Raw genomic sequence first — 22,553 nt, forward strand, 5'->3', positions numbered from 1 at the left:
TGATGCATTAATGGTGGAATAATAGTTTTGAGCACATCAAAGGCAGTATAATGCATTTAAAATTAAAGTGACAGGTGTTTGTTTTTTTGCTTCAAAAGTGTCTTTACAGGAAGTAACAGAGGAAACAAAGTAATGAAACAAAACATTTAAAATGCTAGATTTTGGGAAAACTGCTCATGCTTTATGTCTGTCCAAGTCATAATCCCAGTTTCTTATTCTTATACTGAATACTTGATATGAATCTGCCTCATTTTGTCTATAAAGTACTGGCAAGTATACATCTTTCATTGGCCAAGCTTGATCTCAAACCATCCTGAAGATGAGCTTCCAATGCCATCTATTGGAGAAATGTAACAGTCAGAACTGTCGGTCCCTCTCAGTTTAATAAAGGATGACATTGTGCTGATGCTGTGATATTTGAGAAGGTGCCCTTCTGTTACTTACTGTATTAATGATTGGTGGTGCATATTAAGTATTTTGCTTTAAATATCGAGGAGGTTCAGCATGATGAAAGATGCTCATTCAGTTCCTATTACAGGGCTTTATTTGTGTTAACAAAAAATGTAATCCAAATTTTATCCAAACATTACAATTACCTTTATATTAACATACCTCATAATGTTATATGTATTATCTTAATTAAAATAGCAGTTTTTTACATATAAACAACTGGAACACAAATCTTGTGATACCTGGCTTTAGTGTGATTAAAACGTGGTCATTGGGAGGTAATACTTCGGTCTGCATATTTTCAAATGTGAGAAATTCCTTCTCACTTTGTTAAATGATTCTGAATTTTTGACTGTGGTAAAACACTGAAGCCTCTCATCCACATCACACTTTAATCCAAGTAGGACACAGACAAAGCAGCAAAATATGTTGCCTAAATTAAATTAAATGATGATGAATGTGTTTTAAATATTACAAAGATGCCTGACAATAGCTCAGCCAGTAACCAGCTCCACACAGATTTGTGTGTTCTTAAAAAGAAGCTAAACAGACGTAACTCCTTCAGGACTATATTGAGTTGAATAAAATAAAGATGCAGGAATGTTAGATGTTACAGAATCAGCTACATTGATAGTGAATGTGTGATGATGGAACAATAAGACCGCTTAAGAGGGATGTAAATATTCTTCCAGTCACCAGCACAGAGCTCGCCTCCAAATCTTGAAGTCCAAATGCATTTTGTTTAGTTGTTAACACAATCAGTCTGTTTCCATTCCTACCGGAGAAAACTAATCCTTTCATATGGTGTGCTCTGTTCTACATGTGCTGAGCATCCATGACATCCAGATACTTGCCGTCGATTGCTCGGGGAAGCAGGCTGGTCCTGATAAAACACAGAGAGATGCTGTACAGTTACATGTGTTGTATAGAAGTATTATCTAAAGGTAGAAATCCTTCGGACCCAAACAATCCTTCTGACAATTTTTTTGCATTACAGAAGTCTTTTAAACACCACACCCCCAGTTTGTGAGGCTTTTTGTGTTAAAAACTAAAAAAGATAACCCCGATGATATCCTCTGAGTTATCATCTTAGACTTTAGAAAAATCCATCCAGAGCCACAGAGGACTTTATCCCACTTTTTTAGCAAACTGATCTTCATGTGTAAAATCAGTGGAACATGAATCTTAGAGGCTGTTCACAACTAGGATTACCATCCATCCTGATTTATCCAATCATTAATGGACAGCTCTAAGTACATCTATTCACACTTGGCATTAGAATGTGTCTCCAAACCACACAGGGGTCAGATCTGTGCAGAGTGCTGTAATCTGGAGGGGGGATGTTACAATAAAAAGTTTCAATTTTGCTCAGAAGTGGAGATTATAGACCTATACCTTAGACATTGTGTACAAAGCCAGTTATTGAGTATGTAATTCCACTCACAGTTAAGTAGGCGGTCCTTCAATGTGACCCAGGAGGACACACTGCTAACACAATGTGGCCAACTCCAAATGTGGTCTGATCAATTAGATCTTAATGTGTCCTAAGTGCGTCCACACCTGTACTTAGAGCGGTCTACTTGTGATTGGATTACTCAGGACAGATGTTAATACCAGGTCTGAAAGGGGCCTTAGCACAATAACAACTTTATGCAGACATTGTTGCACTGTGTTGCTTTGCATGGTCCCACTCAGCCCCCAGATGGCCCCTGTTGGGTTATCTTACCTGACAGGGACCAGCAAAATCATCAGAAGGGGGACAAACATCTTCATGTAGGGCAGGGGATACATCCCAAAAGCACACAGGATGATCAGCTGGATCATCTGCACTGCTGTGAAGCAGTGCATCTTCCTCTGAGGTACACGGCGGATGTAGTGTGTGGGAGGATAGGAGGTCTAGACAGAGAAGTGCAAGTACAATGTGGTTAAAATGCTTTTAAATGACATATGTCTTCATGTTTTGTTTTGCTAATATAAAGGTGGATTGACTAATACCCATTATAGTTGTAAAGGCAATATTTCTATGTGACAATACACCTGTTGTTGCAGCCTTAACAACAAATTAACTTGGAAAAGGCGCCAACCTCCCTTACATGAATGTTAATTTTTGATTTTTAATTTAATTTAATTTTTACCATATCTTTTCCATGAAATGTTTATGCTATTATGAAATATTTTGGCATTATTACAATATATATCCCGTATATAATATATCAAATTATTTTTGCTATGTGAAATGTTTCTTGGTAAAACAAGAAATCACCTTTTCATGTATATGAAACTTTCTAGCAACTCAAAATGACTTGTTAAACAATGAACTCATCATGTAGGCATACATATAGACTTGTTATAACAAGATAGCAATCTGTTTTATGATATTATTTTTTCTTTGTCTAGGTGGCAGCAACGTTGCCATGACTTTTACCTGGAACTATTTCCGCCCACTGAATACTTGGCTATCAAACTTTTTTAACCAACCACTGGGTGCCATTTGGGGCAGCTACTGTGTGAAGTGTAATGGATAGAGAGGAAAGACAAACAGAACAACTAATCAACCCACAGTGTCCTTCCTGCTCACCTGTTCCTTAAGCAGCAGGGCCATGCGGTCCACCATCTGGTTCCCATCAAGCGAAGTGGCTGCGATGTAGAGGAAGAGGCCGTAGAGGACAGGCTTGGGGATCCACTGCAGAGGAATGGGCAGCATGAACGCAGACAGGCCGATCAGGATGTTGGCTACCAACGAGGTCAGACGAGTCTCCTTCACACTGACAATACTGTTTGACACAAAGGCAGAGTAAAGCACTTTAAATATGTTGTTAAGTATAGTCACAGGGTATGTGGACAGGATTGTCAACCAAAGCTTGATTTTGACTTTAGCCCTAAACAGGTGAAACTATGCAGTATCTCACAAGAAAAACTGACCAGAAATTAGTTTTAATTTTGTGAAAGAGAAATGTCTGTTTTTCTTTCTTTGTAACCATCAAATGTATATTGGATCCTCTTAGGGGGTCCAGATCCTCCATTTGAGAACCACTGTCATCAAGGATTTCTTAACATTATTTTCTTAAGCTAAATGTCACTGATATACCTTTAATATCTTAAAGCAAAAGTGGAATTACAAGTTAATTTCCAATCTGCTTGCCGTTTCTTACCTGAATATAACTTTTTTTTTTTTTACTGAATTTTCTAACTAATTTAACTATTTTCATTACTGGATAAGCATTACACCATAGCATCACATGCTTGCACATAAAAATAATTATATTTCTGATCAGACTCAAAATCAATTTAATTGTTTTGAACAATTAGTTTTGAAATTAATAAAGCTGATTATGTTTTTTAACACATGTTTACTTCACTAAATGACTAGTTATTTTGGTCAGTATTTGAACACCGCTGTTACAAAGCCTCCAAATAAACGGTCAAAAGAAAGCTGGTGGTTTTAGTCTGGATGTCTTTCGAAGCACCACTTAGTCTTTGTCCTTGTTTTAACTTTACTCACGTCGTGTAGTGGTGTCCGTTCTCTGCGTGCTGTTCCACTTTGGCCAGCTGACGGGCGTGCAGGGAGGAATGTGGGAAGGCAGCGTGCATCCATGGCAACCCCAGACAGGACATGAGGATGTTGATGAAGCCAGTCAGCATTAAGTCCCAGTGGAACGCTGTGCCTTTGAGCAACCTGGTGCAGACATTCAAACACGGAGTGTCAAGCAGTAGTAGAAAAAAAATACAATACAACCTCCAGATTTCAATCAGTGTTCAATCAGAACAAATCAGAAATGCTGTGAAGGAAATGTGCGTTACGACACATACTTGTGTTGTGGTACATGTGTGAGTGAGATGACGATGTTCTGGTCGATGAAGATGAGCAATGCGAGGAGGAAACCCAGCCCAACTGCGCTCAGTATGTTCACTACTGACAGCTTTTCAAAGGGAGGGAAGTTGAAGATAGGGCCATCATGGACACTTAACATAGGAACTAATAGAAGAGAAAACATAACATTGAATAACAGTCTTTTCATATTTGTAAGGTGAAACAATGAGGGCAGTACACAATAAACTTAATGCCTGAATGGTGAACTTTGCTGCTTGTAAGCTTTATTTTCACACAGTGTCTTTGATGCACATCAATTTAGAACCCACACTGGGTTGAAAGCTCTCGGAAAGCAAATATTTTGCCTTTTTTTTCACCTCCAACAGAGAATTTATGAACAGTGGAAACACAACCGAGGTTGTGACTTTAAGTCTCAAGGGTACTCTTCTGTCAATTCTTTGATGTGATAGATCTGTACTCACGCTGTATGTCATGGAAAAAGTAGGAGCCAATGAAGGAGAATGTCAGCACAGAGATCGGCAAAGCGCAGTCTGACACCACCAGTCTGATTTTGTAATTCAGATATGGGCTGTGGGGGGAAAGAAGCACACATTTACCAACATTTAGCAACCCTGATGTAATATATTTTACAAAGATACTTCTGTATTTACCGTAGTTACTCTCTTAGCTTGAAAAAAAAAAACATGTCACGTAGTGAAAGTTGGGAGGGGAAAGATTAATGACATCCCCGGAGTCAGACATGGAAATACACACTTTCATCTACCTTATGTATTACATTATTACACCTGAAGGGGGGAAATCATTGCACATTTGTTACCTTCTGCCTGACTCCTGGGATGTAAATCTTCTCTTTTTCTGGTTCTCAAAACATTATACAAGTTATGTGACAATATTATACCACTACTACAGGCAGTGGTGGAAAGTCCCAAATTACTTACTCAAGTACTAATACTGATGTGCAAGTTTAAGGCACTTACTTATATTTATACCACTTAATATATAAAGCAGTTAGATCATTTATTCAATTAAAAGTAGCGGAACAACAATGTAAAATATGCTCCAGCGCATGTGTAAGTCCCGCATTCAAAACTGTTTTTAAATTGTTGATGTATATTCTATAGGATTATTAATACTGTAAGCAGCAATTTGTTTCGGGGGGAGGGGGGCTTCACTCCATTCCAATCTGCTAAGTAACTACTGCTGTCAGATACGTAAATATTCCCTTTTGAAATGTAGAGGAGTATAAGTATATAAAGTAGCAGAAAAGTACCTTAGTATTGTACTTGAGTACGGTACTTGAGTTACTTTACTTTTAACTCCACTTCATTTGTCTTAGTGTCTATCCATGACGTTCCACTTCCAGGATTGCTCCGTTGCCGCCAGATTTGACCTTTTTCTTTGTGTTGTAATTTTTAACACCGGTTGATTTATAAGGACTGTGTTTAACTGCTCCTCAGATCTCTGCAGGGTAAATCCAGACAGCTAGCTAGACTATATGTCCAATCGGATTTTTCTGTGGCACTACTAAAAGCACTTTTGGATATACACACATACACATAGAGTCACGATTGGGATTGATTTAAAGAAATGCCAATAAACTGGAGCATGTTATTCTCCCATCCCGGAATGCTGTTTGGACTAGCCAGACCCTCCTTTGCAGCGTCGTGGAGGAAGGTCCGGCAAAGCGAGACCACATTCATCTAAAAGCTACTAGTTATTTTACAGAGCAAGACTTTTTTCTGTATGTATTTTAAAATAATTTGAGAACATCATCCAGGAAATGAACATACTTTCTCTTAATGATGTAGAGGGCGTATCCCAGCCACAAAGTCCCCAACATAAGCAGCAGACAGAGGATGGGCCTTTCTCGTGTTGTCAACACCAGAGCCTCAGGCAGGACGATTGACGCGTGTCCTTCTGCGTGTCCCAGTGACACAGTCTCATTACGATTCTCAGGCATGTTTCCTGACTGGTTCTGCATCTTCTCTAGAATCTCGTTAATCTGCTGAAGCACCAATGTGCTGTTTGTGGTTGCCAGTGTGGGCCCATGGTAGAAGTGCTGGAAAACTAGGAAGTGAGAGAGAAAAAGAAAGGGATGAAAAGATAATTTTCACATAATTGCAATAACTTTACATAAAAATACACCTGCAATTTAACAGTTGTCAAGTACACTTTGTGTCTATTTCACACTGATCGTCTTCATACATAGTGTACCACGTTATTAGTATAATTTAATGTATTAATTTTTCGTACATTTCGAGCCATTCAAACGTGTATTCAAGCTGTGTTCATTTTGATGTACTTTAGTAGAAAACTGTAACAACCTGAGGCATGAAGAGGGGGAAAAAAACTAAAGAATCCATCGTGCGCATCCATTTTATTTGTGTGACAAACCCTTTAGAAAAAGATAAACAGAAGCTGTGTGAAATTTACATTATAGGGTTGTCTGTTTTCCCACAAAGCACAGGGTTTGATTTTATGCTTGCTTTTCCTCTAGACTCCATGAGGGATATGTATATTTACTGGGTTACTTTACCTACAACAAACAAAATGCAGGATGTTTAGACATCCCCCTACAGTTTTGAGTTATGGCTATGCTGCATTCAAAACATGTTTAATTATTATTGATAATATTAATTATAATAACTTCTGTAGTGTCTTTCATGAAACCTAAGGACAGTTTGCAGAATTACTGTGGCTAAGTTGAAGGAGGTTGTAGGCTGGGGTAAACATGTGGTGTTTCAGGAGTTCTTTTTTTTTTTTTAATGTCCAGGGATGTAGCATTTCGGATCTGCAGGGAGGGGGTTCCAGAGGTATGGGGCTGCAACACTAAAGGCTCGGTCTCCAATGGTAAAGAGTCTGTTGTGGTGAATGGAGAGCAGGCCAGAGTCTGAGGACCGCAGGTTTCGGGGTGGGGTGTACAGATGGAGGAGGTCGGAGAGGTACTGTGGGGCCAGGGCATGGAGGAATTTGTAGGTGAGGAGGATTTTATACGTGATGCGGGACTTAATTGAGAGTTAGTGAAGGTGGGCGAGAGTTGGGGTGATGTGCAGCCAGGTCTTGGTGTGGGTGAGTTTTGGACATACTGAAGCCTGTCTAGGGTTTTGCTGGGGACCCCAGACAGGACTCCATTGCAGTAATCCAAATAGGAGGTTATGAAAGCATGAGTGAGGGTTTCTGCCACGGAGTCATATAGTGATGGCCGGAGACTGGAGATGTTTTTGAGATGAAAAAAGGCTGATTTGGTGATGGATTTGATGTGAGTTTGGGAAAAGAGAGGGTTGAGTCCAGGATTACACCGAGTTTAACATAGTCTAACCTTGTCTTGACTTACTTTTGACGGTGCCTTTCACTGCATCCCCGACAAATGCTATGGAGATGAACAATGTAATGACTTCTTCTGTTGAGCTGGGAGATTAAAAAAAAAAAAAGTAAAAAAAGAAGCATGGCGTGATCCTTCATGTTTTATCGAAATAAAACACAGACACAGTCATAACAGTCCATTCAAGGCAAAATGATGGCCCTGATAGCGAGAGTGCACATTAAGCATGACTAATAATTATGTTGAAAACAGGAAGTTATAACAGATGTGTCTTCTCTTATCAGTGACCTGACCTCAGTGCATGGCTAAATGGTTAGGTACAAAAATTACAAGTATGAGGCTTCTGTCTGTGATATGTCATAGTAACAAATGTGTTGTGTATTTACCGTTTAAAGAGTTTCATAAACAGGCTGACATTGAACAAGCCTCCGAGGATGAGGAACAGACTGTTCCATAAACCGATGCAGGCGTAGAAAGCATCAAAGTCAAGCTGATAGTCGTCGCAGATTCCCCTGATGACTAAAAACATACATAAAGACAAAAACATACATTTTATTGCATTAAATTAATAACATGTCTGGTAACCTGACTAACAACTTTTTAGTTTGAAGCTGCCAAACATCCAGCATCAAGCTCGAGTTGCAGCAAATCTGCTCCATGTAATATACTGTACAGATTTGTTCTGATCCTTTTTGCTGTTGATGTGCTCTACAGATTAATTCCCCTGTTTAAACAATAAAACTCCATACGCACCGCTTATGAAGATGGCCAGTGGTGCAGTAGTCAGTGGAATAACGAGTGGTGAGCCAGCAAACAATGAATAGATCAATCCGCCAATGCTCTGGCCAACAATAGTCTTCTGCACATCTGTCAAAAAAACAAAAATTCATTACTTATTATGATTCCGATTAAATAGCTAGTAGTATTTAAAAGATGTTGCAGATTAAGAAGTTCAGAAGTTCATACCTATCTCTCCTCTTGTGCTCTCATCATTCAATGAGCCAAAGGCGATAGCAGGCAGTAGAATGGCAATGTAGAGGAAAATAGCAGTGGTAGTGTACATCAGCAGACAGCGGTCCTTCCCAGTTATGCCTTAATGGATTATTTAAAGGCTTATTAAAGACATAAAAGCCAAAGCAGCCACAATCTAAAGATGTGTTCAAAGTGTAAGATTTTTGAAGTAGATATACTTAGACATACTTTCATGATTTTGCAGCACTAGCAGTTAGGTTAATTAGATCACACTAAGGAAGAAGTATTACAAGAAAATCTTAATACCATCTGTGAAGTCTGAGGGGTAGTAGGGCAGTCGGCGACGAAGGTCATCATAAACCCCTTTACCGACTTTAAAGAACTCTTTGCACTGTGAAGAATGACATGGCATAATTTTGTCATTTAGACATGACACTTCAGTTAGTGTTAAGAACTGCAAGAGACACATGCTGATGAAAAGTTGGAGAGCCATCTAGTAGGACCATAGAATTAAAGACTTCTTCTGCTCTCTGTGCACTACATTTGCATGTACGTGCTAAAGGTTCCACTAAACATTCTGGTCCTGATATCCATAAAGCATTCAAAATTGTGGAAAGAAAATATCATATTCACTTTTTAAGAGTTGGCACTAAGTTGGAAAAGTACACTAGGTTTAAAAACAAAAAGGAAAACAAAAGCAATGGGCTGATTTGGTTGCTTTAAGTACAAGTGACAGTATCAGTACGTTTTGAGTAATATTGTGGCTTGGATAAGTTTACACACCCATGCTAATGTTCTTTAAAAAAAGGAATAAAAAACATCTTTTGGAAATTGATCTTAATGCCTTACTTCAAAACAATTCGGAAAATCTAACCTTTTGAGGACACCAATTTTCTTTGTGAATGAATGATGTATTGTAAATAATAATATATATCATAAATAATAATACAGGAGGCATAAGTATACACACCCTCATGTACTGTACTAGTAAGTACAGATTTTACGTACTTGATTATTTTTGTTTCATGCCACATTGTACCTCATTACATTTCAGAGGGAAATTTTTTCCTTTTTTTTTACTTGATAAAAATTAAGATTTGCGCAGAAAATGAATTGCCAAGTATTGTAATTGTTAATGCAAATCATTTATTGTGACGATTTGCTGCTTTTCCTATTAATGATAGCCAATAATAGTGTAATAGTGGGGCATTAGTTTTGCATGGAGTACAATACCATAAAAAACTTTTTAGTACTTTAAATGCATGTTTCTGAATATATGGTACATACTTAAATACCTTTACTTAAGGTATCTATGTGTAACTTTCAGTTTGTGTTGATTCCAGCAGCCACTTTGGACAAAAGTGGTGGTGTTTTCACTCCACCTGCTGTTGTATAGGGTCTTTTTTGAAGGTGCTGTATTGCCCACTGTAGATTACTGAGTTAGCATTACTGGGGGGTCATAAAGTCGCAATGGTGTTTTGCTCAGACAGAAAACCATTCATTTACAATAAGAAAATATGTTACATATGCTTCGTTGCATTTCAAGTGTTGCACACTGTAACTTAGCCTACTTTGGCTGTCTCGTGAGCTAAACCGGGTAACGCTATCACTGTCACTGTGTCACAAACACAGTAACCGACACAGTAATAACTTACATGACGCGATTCATGAAACCAGCGGACGCTTTATACAAGTGAAAAAAAAATAGTAAGCCAACATAACCACAGACTGAAAGGAATAAAACGTCTGTGCTAAGTGGAATGAGGATGTAATTTAATATTGGCTACTGGCGTACAACCAAACTGCTCATTGTAAAGTTATTTATAATATACCTGAGGGCCAATTCGGGGATGCTTTTGAATAATTTACAATCTTGTAATTGTTTCCATCTGTTGAAAGCCCAACCTAGATTGACTCGCATTTTTGCGTCTTTCACTTTCCCTTTTAGCTTTTAGGTGTTCTTTGTTTAATTTCCTTCTTTTCTGTGATGGCCCTGCCACAGTAACAGAAATAACTACAGCAGATAACTGCTAACCTAAAATTAAAATACGATTAGGCCTGTATAAAGAAATCTCCTGCTACCTTTGCTAGGATTTTCTGAAATCTGTGACCCTTCAGAATGTGTGCTCTGTAGCCACCGTCTACCTGTTGTAAATCATTTTGTGACTTTGCGGGGGAAAATCTGACCCAGGCAGAGGCATTAATAAAAACTATAAAACTAGCATTCTTTTAACTGTTAGGCTTGTTTGCTGTTACAGGTCATTTGTGATCATGAGGTGGAACATTACACAATTTCAGAAATGTGTAAAAGTTGCATATATTCCCTTTATGTAACATTTTTAAATTTAGGACATTTACTTTTTTACAGTGTGGTATTAAATACAGGCTCTGAATTCTTCCTATACCAATGACGAATGTGCACTTTCATGTATTTGTTTAGCCGGAACAGCTTTGTTGCTGCTCCGAGACCCCTGCTTGATTGGACAACCCCTCCAATCCCCACCGTGCTAATGGTGGTCTGAAAACAACTTTTGTGAGTGAGAGAAGATGGTACAGAGGAAATTCCTTTAAAAATACCTTATTTTTTTCAATGCATTTGCTGACTGAATATTAAATAATAATGTTGTTTTTTTTCAAATTTATGGAGAATTGTAGCTGACATCCAATATAATATACCAAACATACTGGCACATCTGAATGTCCATCATTATATGTTTTTGTATTATACAACTTTGAAATTACATAAAAGGTTAAAAGGTTGGTCTAGCAGCAATAAACCACAATACATTTAAATGCTGTTTTGAAACCATTCAGGACATCAGGTGTAGCCACAATCTGTTGTTTACTTTGGTCTTTTTCTACATGCTTTCTCTCTAGGCAGTATCTGGGTGTTCCCCTCTCTCCACCCTCCTGCTGAGGGCACACATTTCCTCTTAATTTAAACACTGGACATATTGAAATACTTCATCATTACATGGAGCTGCACACATTCTGCTGTCAGAGCCATGGCAGATTTGGCAGCTTTTTCAGTTTGTTGCCCAGCTGCTTCTCGTTCCTCGAGCCTGGCTGATAAAGTGTGGTAATCAGATAATCAGATAATCTGGCTCGACTGCTTTATTGCATCGCATCCTTCCATGCCTGGATGGAGTGGGAAAAGACAAGGGTGGTCTCCACATGTTGTAGAGAGAAACGCTCCTCAATTCTCCAAAAAGTCTGTAGAGAATTAAATGTTTGTTTTACAAGAAACAACTCCTTGTTAGGGAGAGTTATTTTTATGTATTATTGTAGATTAGTTTCTAAGGTTTGTGCTTTTTGGCATCATTGTTCTGCAGTTATCATACTAACATATGTTTTTAACATAACATAGTTAGAATACTCAAATCACGCTAGTCAGATTCAACCAAAAGCAATTTACAATTGCTATATATGTCAGAAGCCGCAGACCTCTGGGTTAAGTGACTTGATCAGGAACACATTGGTTGATGTGTTGCAGTGGGAATTGAACCCACATCTCCCACACCAAAGTCATGTGTCATATCCACTGCAACATCACCACCCATGGCCACTGCTGCACTGATTAAAGCACAGAGCCAAAATGTCACTGTTTATTTTATATCTCCTACTTTGCTCTTCTTTCACACCTGAAGTGGTTTCCCCCTTTGTAGATCTGAGTCCTCCACTTCCTCTATGACTGGTTTCTCTGGGTCTATGGAGAGCTGCTGTCGCTGGTAGACGAGTTCCATTTTGAACTCTTCCTGGGTCTTGACCTCCAAAAGCTTCTGTCTGACGGAAATGTCGGAGAAAATTGTGGCAAATGTTCTACTGAGTTCGATGGCCGACTTGGTGCTTTTCTGAAACAGATGATAACAAAGTTAAACAGATTCTGACTGTTCTGGTAATTTAGATGCAATTTTGCAATAATGAAGTATTTTTGATCAACATCCAGCTAAATATCAGGCAAAAATGCTGCCTAGGCGATCTATTGAGCAGCCACATCCAAACCTCCAACCAAAACAAAGCAGCTTTTCTAAATGCACCTGGTTATTATTTGCAGATAATGGTTATTTTGTTATTTTCTATGTTAATCATTTGTTCTATAAAATGCCAGAATACTAAAAAGGGGCTCAAGGGGATGTCTGCAAATTGCTTGTTTGTCCGATAAACAGTAAAAATCCAAAGTTTACCAGTTTACTATCGCTGAAGATTTGGAAAACCAGCAAATATTCACATTTAAGATGAATTTCCGACATTTCTCCTATAAAATTAAGCAACTATTACATTGTGGAATAGTTGCTGTAAGCTTCCAGATTGTTAAAAAATACAGAGAGTTTGAAAATAAGAACAGACAATTGGCTCTTACTGTTCGAGGAGGGGCCAGGATGAGGAGGACATAGCGGGCCTCGCAGCAGTTGCCTCCCCAGTTCTGGGGCCTCATCAGACGGGCGATGCAGACATGACGTCTCTGCAGGCTCCTCACATTGGTGCTGAATTGATAGAAAAATTAATTTGGATCATTGGTGTATAAATGATTGCTTATGCAGTATAGTGTATTGACAGGCCCAAATTAAAATAACTATAATGTATTTCCCATGAAGAGATTTTTTGTTGTGGTCCCTGTATGGTTGAACAAACTCAGCAACTAAACAACTTTCCCCTAATAAGCAGAAGGCTGGAAACCTTTTTCAAAATAAATATTTTACATAAATAATATTGTAGATGAACTCACAGAACACAAAGCCAGGACTGCTGGTAACATACGCCAGTGGAAGTAGCAGTCACCCCCTGAATGGTCTCTGAGAGAAGGTGAACTGTGGGGGCATTAAAGTTTTCAATGAACAAGCAAAAAAAAAGCTTTAACGCTGTTATGTCAAGCATCCTCTGAAGCAAACACATCTCAAAGTGCTTCTAATATCTTTGGCTCACCATTACGCTCCTTCCCTCCTGTGTCCGTGAACAGTAAGTTCATGACCTTGTCCACATCGTAGCTGCCTTGACCGTCCTCCACCATATGAGTTAACATTCGCCTCAGGACCTCGTCCAGAGTGGCCGCTTTCTCGTCCAAGAGGATACTGGCCTGGGCCAGGACGGTGTCCAGGTCTCTTTGGCCACGTACTTCCTCCTTGAAGTTTATTGGCTTCACGTACTAGTGTGAGCCAAAAACATGGGACATTTGATTGATGGTGATATAATGTCATAGGGCAAATAGGTGAATGGTTAATTTTCAGATTTTGCCCCCACACGCAAGTAACACTGCTTTCAGATTTTGTTCTCAATTAGTTTAAAACATCTAGCGTGAGTTGGGTAGACGTTTGTCAATTTTAGCTTGATGATTGGACAGTTGAAAAAAAAATCTGTATATCCAATGGTGAAAAGGGTAAAAGACATTGTAAAAGGCTGCTTTTCTGCAGTAATGATCATGACAGAACACAAAGAGGGGGACCGGAAAAGCACATCTTACTTTTCTTGTTGTATTCAAAAGCCCAAGCCCAGGACACTCAGGATCTGCAAATAAAAGCCACATAGTGTCACACCGACGCTGGGCTCTCCCTCAGCCACGCCCACTACCCATTCTCCACTCAACCAGTATCATTGTTCACTATCCCCAGCCTATTAGCACTCCTCTTCTGTTGTCTGTTTAAGCTCGTTAGTCATCTATATACACCCTCTTCAGTCCTCAGTTGTTGTCTGGTCAGACGTGAATGTGCATGACATACTGTATGGACTCTCCCAGTGTTTGTCTTCATTGAAGTCTCTTGAGTTTTTCTGTATTTTTTGAGAAGTTAAGTTTATTTCCTTTATTAGCGCGAGAGTTGCTTAAGTGAGTTGACAGCTAATGACCGCTACAACCTTGCTGCCCGTCAAGACACTCCACTCCATAGATGGTAGACCCCTGGAGCGACGTGTGATCTACCATCTTGCTGGACCTGTCAAGCTGCAGGTCGGTTGGTTACATACTGAAGAAATCACTTTCCTGGTTCTAGAATACCACCGCTGATGTCATCCTGGGTCGTCCTTGGCTGCTGCAGCACTTGCCCACCATAGACTTGATCTTGGGGAACCTGAAATGGGGTACAGACTGTTTTCCATGTTTCTCTAACCTACCATTCACTTGTCCACAGCCCCTCCCACAGGTACTCTCTTCCTCTTGTCCCATCCTCCCTAGAACTTCTGCGAGGTGCACTGATTTTCTCAAAACTCGACTTACAAAGTGCTTACAATCTCGTTCGGATCCGGAAAGGGAACTAATGGAAGACTGATTTTGTGACCCCTACTGGCCACTGAATATCTGGTGATGCCATGCGGACTAGCGGATGCTCCTTCTGTATAATAGGCATTCACAAACAAGATATTACGAGATTATCTGCATTCTTTTGTGCTAATTTACATCATTGATATTCTGGTTTATTCAAGTAATATGGCCAACTATCTCCACCACGTAGCTTTGGTCCTCCAGAAGCTCCGTGAGTACAATCTCTAGCTCAAAGCTGAAAAGTGCTCCTTCTGTCTGGCTCAGGTCCAGTTCTTTGGGTACAACATCAGCCACAACCACATTATGCAACGGTTGTCCGTTCCTGACCAACACCCACAACCATTAAAGACCTCACGTTGGCTCAAGTCCTGACATATCCTGACCTGGATAGACTCTCCATTGTTGAGGTGGATGCCTCAATTATTGTAATCGGAGCAATGCTTTCTTAGCAGCAAGCCATCAACAGGAAGCCCTCGGAACTCCATCCATCGGCTTTCTTTTCCAGAAAGCTCTCAACAGCGGAACAGAATTATAATGTAGGCAACCGAGAGCTATTAGCCATCAAGCTAGCCTTGGAGGAGTGGCGCAACTGGTTAGAGAAAGCTAGACATCCATTCCTTGTGTTGACATACCATCACAACCTTGAGTACCTCTGAGAGGCAAGGCATCTAATTCCCTAACAAGCCAGGTGGTCCCTCTTCTTTACCCGCTTAAACTTTTCAATCTTCTATCATCCAGGGTCCAAAAATGTGAAGGCTGATGCTCTATCCCAGCTCTACGCCCCTGAGGAGGGTTGTGATCGCCCTGAGCCCATGCTTCTGCCTCATCTAATCATCAGTCCCATAGAATGGGCTTTGGACGAGGACATTGCAGAGGCCTTGGTTGCTGAGCCTGCTCTACTAAACACCCCAGCACACCTCACTAATGTTCCCTGTGACTCCACTCCCAAAAAACTCATTTACCCAGTCACTGTTAAGCTACAATTTCCTCCACATTATTGGATCCACTCTACTTTCCTTGTCTCCTTGCTCAAAACATTTTTTTCCCTCATCTGTAGAGCTTGGTGCCACTGAGGAACCTTCCCCGCCGCTCCTGATTGAGAATGGCCCACTCTATGCCATCTGGAGTTTTTCTATATTTTTGACTTTTGTTGTCCTGACAAAGACCTTGATTTAAGACATTTGGATGTTATTCTATGTCCTGAGTCTGAGTCCGTGACACATAGAAATCTAAACTTGTACACACAGTTTCAACCTCCAACCTCTTATCTTTGATCTGATTCCCACCACAAATTGTTTCATAATATTCTTAGAAACAACTAAAACATCTCTTGTATTACTAGTTAATGCAGAGCACACAGTTCATGTCAATGAACTTTGTCTCAGTTGTTACGGCATGGGGAATCAAAGCTGGCACACATGATTTCCTTATTGCAGAGGCTGCAAACTATTCACATACAATGAGAGTCGCACGAGTAGGATACAATGTAATAGTACAGCTCTCCAAGGATCTATTAATCTGTATTGAATGTTGAATGATTGAGCAATTTGTTCTTCCTAACCTTCATTTATTATAACAAATCAAACCACAGACCTTTTTAAACATACACACCTGAAACAATGATCTGGATCTGGTTGTCAGAGATGGGATCCTTGCATGTGACGGGTGAATCTTGCTCACATTCCTCCTGTTCCCCATCCTGCAGCTCTGTGGATAAACAATTAATGGTTACAGTCAAAAAATCAACCAAATTTCCGTTTTCACAAACAGTTCTGAAATTTCAAGTGAGCCAGAGTTTCTAGTCGGAATGATTTTTTTATGCTTAGTACTTTGTTCACATTGGCAATTGAGTAATGATAAAGGTTACTCCATAGATTAACCTTATAGTGAGATAGAACTGTTAATTGTATTAAGGTTACAAGGTTAAGATGCAATGCCAGCCACATTAACAGTGTAGTTCTCTCCCATCCCTATGCCTCCTGTTGACAAGAAAACAGCAAGAGGAAGAAAGAGAGACCCAATAAAAAAATACCCGTTAAACCAGACATGCAGCAATATAACATGGCAGCCCCTCATAAATTCCTTAATTGTATAGAAAATGAATATGGCATTTCGATCGCAAGTTTTTATGAGGGAAGAAAGACACGGCCACAGGATTACAGAATTAACCTTAACCCTTTATGAGCAAAGTTTTGAGCAGTAATTGTTTCCGCTTCCAGTCATTGACTCAGCAATCGTCTGCCTGTGAACTGGCTGTGCTCACCAGCATGTGAAATGGATCATCAGTGAGCAGAGAGAAGTATTGGCATTAGCATAAATAATTGTTGAAATAAATTTACATGTGAAAAACGAATGTATTGCTCCTCGTATGCACAAGGGGGAAAACCTGAATAATGTCCTCTGTGCTTGCAGAGCAGCTCATATCTCGTACATTAAAGAACAGGACCATGCATGCTGAGAAAAGCTATCAGAGTACATAATAATATGTACTACTCCAGCTACGCACCCATTTCTTGGAAAACATGTCCATTGTTGGACGTCCAGGTGGGTGGAACTTCTGTAGGAGAAAAAAAAAATGTCTTCATCAAGTGTTTAAAATTACAATAGTTCATCATTGTTTTATTGACCACGTTATAAAAAAGTTTAAATCATATGAAATATATAATGTTGATATATTATCACCTTATATTATCAAACTCTTGCACCACTTGACTAATGCTTCTGGGTTTCCTGTGGGCTGGCAGAGCAACTTCCTCGTGCTTACTGTGCTGACTAGTGCCATCAACAGTGACAGAATGTAAGTAATAAAGATAGTCTTCTGACCCTGTTTGTAAACTAATGCAAAACAGGTTTTTATGATATTTTGTGATTAACATTCTTTTCCAAATTCTAATCCTGTATGACCTTCCATATGAATGATATATATGTTTAAAAAAACATTTTAGGTGTTTTGGTTTCCAAATCTCTCTTTTATCTCCCTATTACATTCAAATATTTCTAAAATTTCACGTTGTGGGCATACACAGTAATTTAACTTGATTAGGGGACTAGCTGACTGGAGGAGAGTCTGGCTTCCCCATATAGTATTTGGGGATGGCTGAAAAACGTGCTCTGTTTTATTGGCATTTCTTTAAACCAATCACAATTGTCGTGGTACTAAACACCAGAGAAAAGCCCGGTGCTGCTGCAAAATAGGGGAATAATTTCTAACGGAACTTGTTTTGGTGGAACATGTGTACATTTAAAAGTTGCTATAGTCATGCAACAGAAAACTCAGATTGGACAGATAGGCTAGCTAGCTGTCTGGATTTGCAGAGATCTGAGTAAAGATTTAGTCCTAATAAATCAAACACAAAGGAAGCTCAAGGCAACGCATATCCGGCCTAAATGACCGAGGCAACGGATCAAAAACTAACTCTGACAAACCAGATGACCACTCTGTTAATCTCTATCTAACTGGACAAACAAGGCTGACTTAAAGCCTAAGGCATCTTTTATTATTCCCTGCAACTCTGCTATCTGTGTGCAGAGGTTGTCCTTGAGCAGTAGGAAACAGAAGAATCCTTGTTGGGTCTCTGGGAACATGAGCTACAAAGCTGAGAACGGAGCTGTACAAGGTCAAACCATCAAGGCAGAAGGCACACAGCATTTGCAAATGTACATGGTCATTGCTGCTATATTTTTTTAAATAATGAGCTCTGCCAGTGCTTGGTCAATTTCTGTGCTTTGCACACAAAGCACATATTATAAAAGATGTAAGAATCTTTTGTTAAAGCTTAATCAATCTTGTCATTGTTTGGTGTGGGCAGCTGTTCCTTGAACAGTGTATACTCTGTAGGTCACAATGTAGACACTCATATTGAAATAAACCAAATAACAGAAAAGAGGAACTACAGCTCATTCCACTTCAACACCTCAAAGGCCAACTATAAGAACAACCTGATGTTTGGTTATCCAGCAAGATGGATATGACCACTGGACCAACAGTATTCATAGCCACAGTTCACTTCACTAACCAAAATATACATCCAAAGGCGTTATCTCCTCACTTAGACTTTAAACACGTTTGTGTGCCATAAAGGCTCTGGGAACTGAAATGTTTTAAATAGCCAACTCTTGTTAATGGCATTCCGTTTTTGGTGGACAACATTAAACCTGCATCAAGTCTGTTCAAGTCTGAAGATAATAGTAGTAAAGAATAGGGATGCTGTGGGTTTGATACAACTTTTATAGTAATCCTAATTGCATCATATTACCATCAACTTTAAGCAAAAAGGGTCTTAAAAAAGAATGGAAAGGCCAAATTAGAATGTTGAGAATTTTTTTCTGCTAGATATCCCTACTATTGCTTGACTTGAGAAAGTGCAAGTACTTTTTAACCCATTAGGCAAGGCAAGGCAAGGCAAGGCAGCTTTATTTGTATAGCACATTTCAGCAACAGGGCAATTCAAAGTGCTTTACACAAAATCATTAAAACAGATAAAACACAAGTACAAACAGTTAAAAGTCATACGCATTAAAAATCAATAAGACACATGAATAGACAGTTAAAAACAAAATAGAAACGTTAGGACACATAAAACACAAGAATAAAAGTTACAGTGCAGCATAAGAAAGAAATGAGCATTAATTTAATGAAAGGCAGCATCAAAAAGGAAGGTCTTCAGCCTTGATTTAAAAGAACTGAGAGTAGTAGCGGATCTACAGGTTTCTGGGAGTTTATTCCAGATATGAGGAGCATAGAAACTGAAAGCTGCTTCACCCTGTTTAGTTCTGATTCTGGGGACAGAAAGTAGACCTGTCCCAGATGACCTGAGAGGTCTGGGGGGGTCATAGTGTAGTAGCAGATCAGAAATGTATTTTGGACCTTAACCGTTAAGGGATTTATAAACTAGCAAGAGTACTTTGAAATCAATTCTTTGAGACACAGGAAGCCAGTGTAAAGACTTCAGAACTGGAGTGATGTGATCCAGTCTCTTGGTCTTTGTGAGGACTCGAGCAGCAGCATTCTGAATCAGCTGCAGCTGTCTGATTGATTTTTTAGGGAGACCTGTAAAGACCCCGTTACAGTAGTCAAGTCTACTGAAGATGAAATGGCATTAATGGTACTGAACAGTCATACTCATACTCATGTATATATATATTTGTGTGAAGAATGAAGTGAAGAATTCTTAACATGGTTTTTATGAGTATAAGCCAATGGCTTTGTCCAAACAACAGCTCAAACCTATTGAGTTTGCTATTGAGTTAGGAAAAGCAGCATGACATGAGAAAAGAAAAAGCATTATGTAGCAAACTGGGATGCTGGAATATGTGACTCAATTAATCACAATGAATTAATTAGTTAATACAATAACAAAAAGTTTAACCATATAAGTATTTGAAATTAATTTAATGTACTTTTCTGGAACGATACAAAGGGTGTTAAAATAGATGCTAAAAGTTATTTGCAAGTCTGCTGTAAAAACATTTCATGATACCAAGTGTGCCGTTTATTTCCATATTGAAAACATCGACAAATATCCTTTTGGGCAATTAAAGCATCTAGCTCATAATGTGTTATTTTAACATTAAGAATACAAAGACATAAATAGTTTGAATAGCACCAAGAGAAGAAGGCAAATAAAAGATAGTGTTGAAAAAAAAGAGATAATTGCACTTCTAAAGATAAAAGCCCGCACTTGATATGCTATAAAAAAAACAGTAGATGTTTCAGCACACATACACAAACATATACTGTAGAGATGGTTCCTCCATGTGTTTGTCCCAGGGCTTAGGTTGCACCATGAAATACCTTGTCACCCCACTTCACCCCTGCAAAACTTACCATATGGCACAAAATGGAGGAACTTTTTGGCTTCCATGTTCTCCAGGTTTTTTTTTTGTAAGATGCTTCCAAAGGTCAACACATCATCCTTCTCTCTGCTCCTAAATACCCTGCACTCACCAGTGATCTTTTCTCAATATCTTATACACACACACACACACACACACACACACACACACACACACACACACACACACACACACACATACACATATGCTGAGGCAAAACCACCTCCCTGTCCCTCCTCCAGCACCTTGTTGTCAAGGAGTAAGTGGGAGGGCCGTGGAGAGGGTGAGAAACTTTTTTCTTTCTTTCTGCTGGGTCCTTGTGCCTTTGGGATATACTAATATATACAGTGGTGCTCATGAGTTTATGAACCTATGCTAAAGTTGGCTAAAAGGAGTAATTAAAAAAATGCATAGGATGCATAGTATCCTGGATCCATGAAATAACTGGTGGTCATTATCCAGGTTTAAAAATGTATAAACAATAAAAAGTCTAATTTACACACTATTTCTATATCAATCTATTGTGTTTTATCATTATCTAGTATATACTGCATGTTTGGAGTTAGTCAAGAAGTACTTAGCACAAAGCACAAAGCAAGACATTTTTTGACACCTGGAAGGGAAATAAATTAATATGTGATTCCACATGAATTATGTACACACCGTGACAATAAAATGATGCATCTGGAAATCAGATGTATCATAATTAAACATTCTTTTACTTTTTAGCAGGAGGGACAAACCACAGACTGAATGGCTCTCCTGAAAAGTCTTGATTTGAAAAAAGGAGTTGATTTGACTGAATGAAGCTGAACTGATGGAGGGTATGTAACACGACCATTACTGGTTCAAACACAATGTGATGCTGTTTTCTGATCGAGTTTGACTTCAGAGGAATGCCCAGCTCAGCCCGAAGGAACAAACTCCATTTATTTCTTTTAATTGGGGCACATGAAGAAGGAGTGTTAATTCAGTTTTTATCTGATTATTTTAGTGACATATTCATTGCCATGATTGAATGTTAATATACGCAAAATAAGAGAAAAGAAGAAAGAAGAAAGGCCCTGCATGAGTATATTATTTTCTGCAGGGAAATTATTTTGCATTCCAAACAAATAGTTTTTATATAAATTATAACTTTCTTCTTGCAATATGCTTCCATTGAATTCCTTATATGATGTAATTACTCACAATATAGACTTGCTTGTTATTTTTCTGGAAGTTACAAGCCTTGTAAATCTTTACAGGCTCTTTTTAACTGACATCAAAGGGCACACCTTTGGTCCTCTGTGCACTTTTATTTCACACAGCACAGCATACATTTTGATGGGTGGGTGGATGCGAAAAAACAAACCAAGTCTCCAGTTAGGGAAAGTTCTTATATGTTGAGTATAGGGGTTCGAGAATTGGAACATGGTGTTTGGCAACTTTCAAAACAATCATTACTTGGCCCAAGGCAAAACAAGGCAAACTACAAATATGTGTGGGCAAGACCTTTCCTTTTTCATGCCATGAGATGGCAGCAGAGTCCATTGTTCAAAAACAAGAACAGTCAGAATCTGACTCATTTGAGGATGTGTTAAGAAGAAACTGTGTTTTTCCATGTTGTATGCTCACTTTAAAGGGGACATAACTCAGAGTCTCTGTGGGTTAGAAGTGTCTTTTCTTGGTGAAAGAAGGCACCTAAAAACTTGACAGTAAAACTGAATGTTACTGAAATAGTTCTCTCTAAAGTGCGGTGCTGTTTGGTTTGTACAAGTAAGTTGTAATTGATGATTGCAAATGCTTTAGAGCTGATTATAAACCACTCATGGAAATGCTCAAATGCTTGTCATCTGAAACAGGGTCGTAGCTACCACTGAGGTCATGTCCTCTATGTATTGGGGGTGTGA

General features: G+C 39.0%; 1 protein-coding gene across 1 annotated transcript; it reads right to left on the bottom strand.

Annotated features, from left to right (window-relative positions):
- Positions 1–88: 88 nt before the first annotated feature.
- Positions 89–20,864, bottom strand: LOC117951684 (sodium bicarbonate transporter-like protein 11). Its single transcript, XM_034883505.1, has 20 exons — positions 20,654–20,864; positions 17,333–17,383; positions 16,438–16,533; positions 14,035–14,078; positions 13,500–13,719; positions 13,303–13,384; positions 12,937–13,060; positions 12,218–12,427; positions 8,883–8,967; positions 8,571–8,696; positions 8,358–8,471; positions 7,991–8,123; positions 7,617–7,690; positions 6,073–6,349; positions 4,744–4,850; positions 4,261–4,426; positions 3,953–4,126; positions 3,029–3,224; positions 2,177–2,346; positions 89–1,333 (listed from the first exon to the last, which is right to left on the bottom strand). The coding sequence occupies exons 1-20, from the start codon at positions 20,688–20,690 to the stop codon at positions 1,267–1,269; spliced, it is 2,553 nt and encodes an 850-aa protein (XP_034739396.1). The 5' UTR covers positions 20,691–20,864; the 3' UTR covers positions 89–1,266.
- Positions 20,865–22,553: the final 1,689 nt, after the last annotated feature.

The sequence above is a fragment of the Etheostoma cragini genome, chromosome 10, assembly GCF_013103735.1.
Source record: "Etheostoma cragini isolate CJK2018 chromosome 10, CSU_Ecrag_1.0, whole genome shotgun sequence".
Taxonomy (NCBI): Eukaryota; Metazoa; Chordata; class Actinopteri; order Perciformes; family Percidae; genus Etheostoma; species Etheostoma cragini.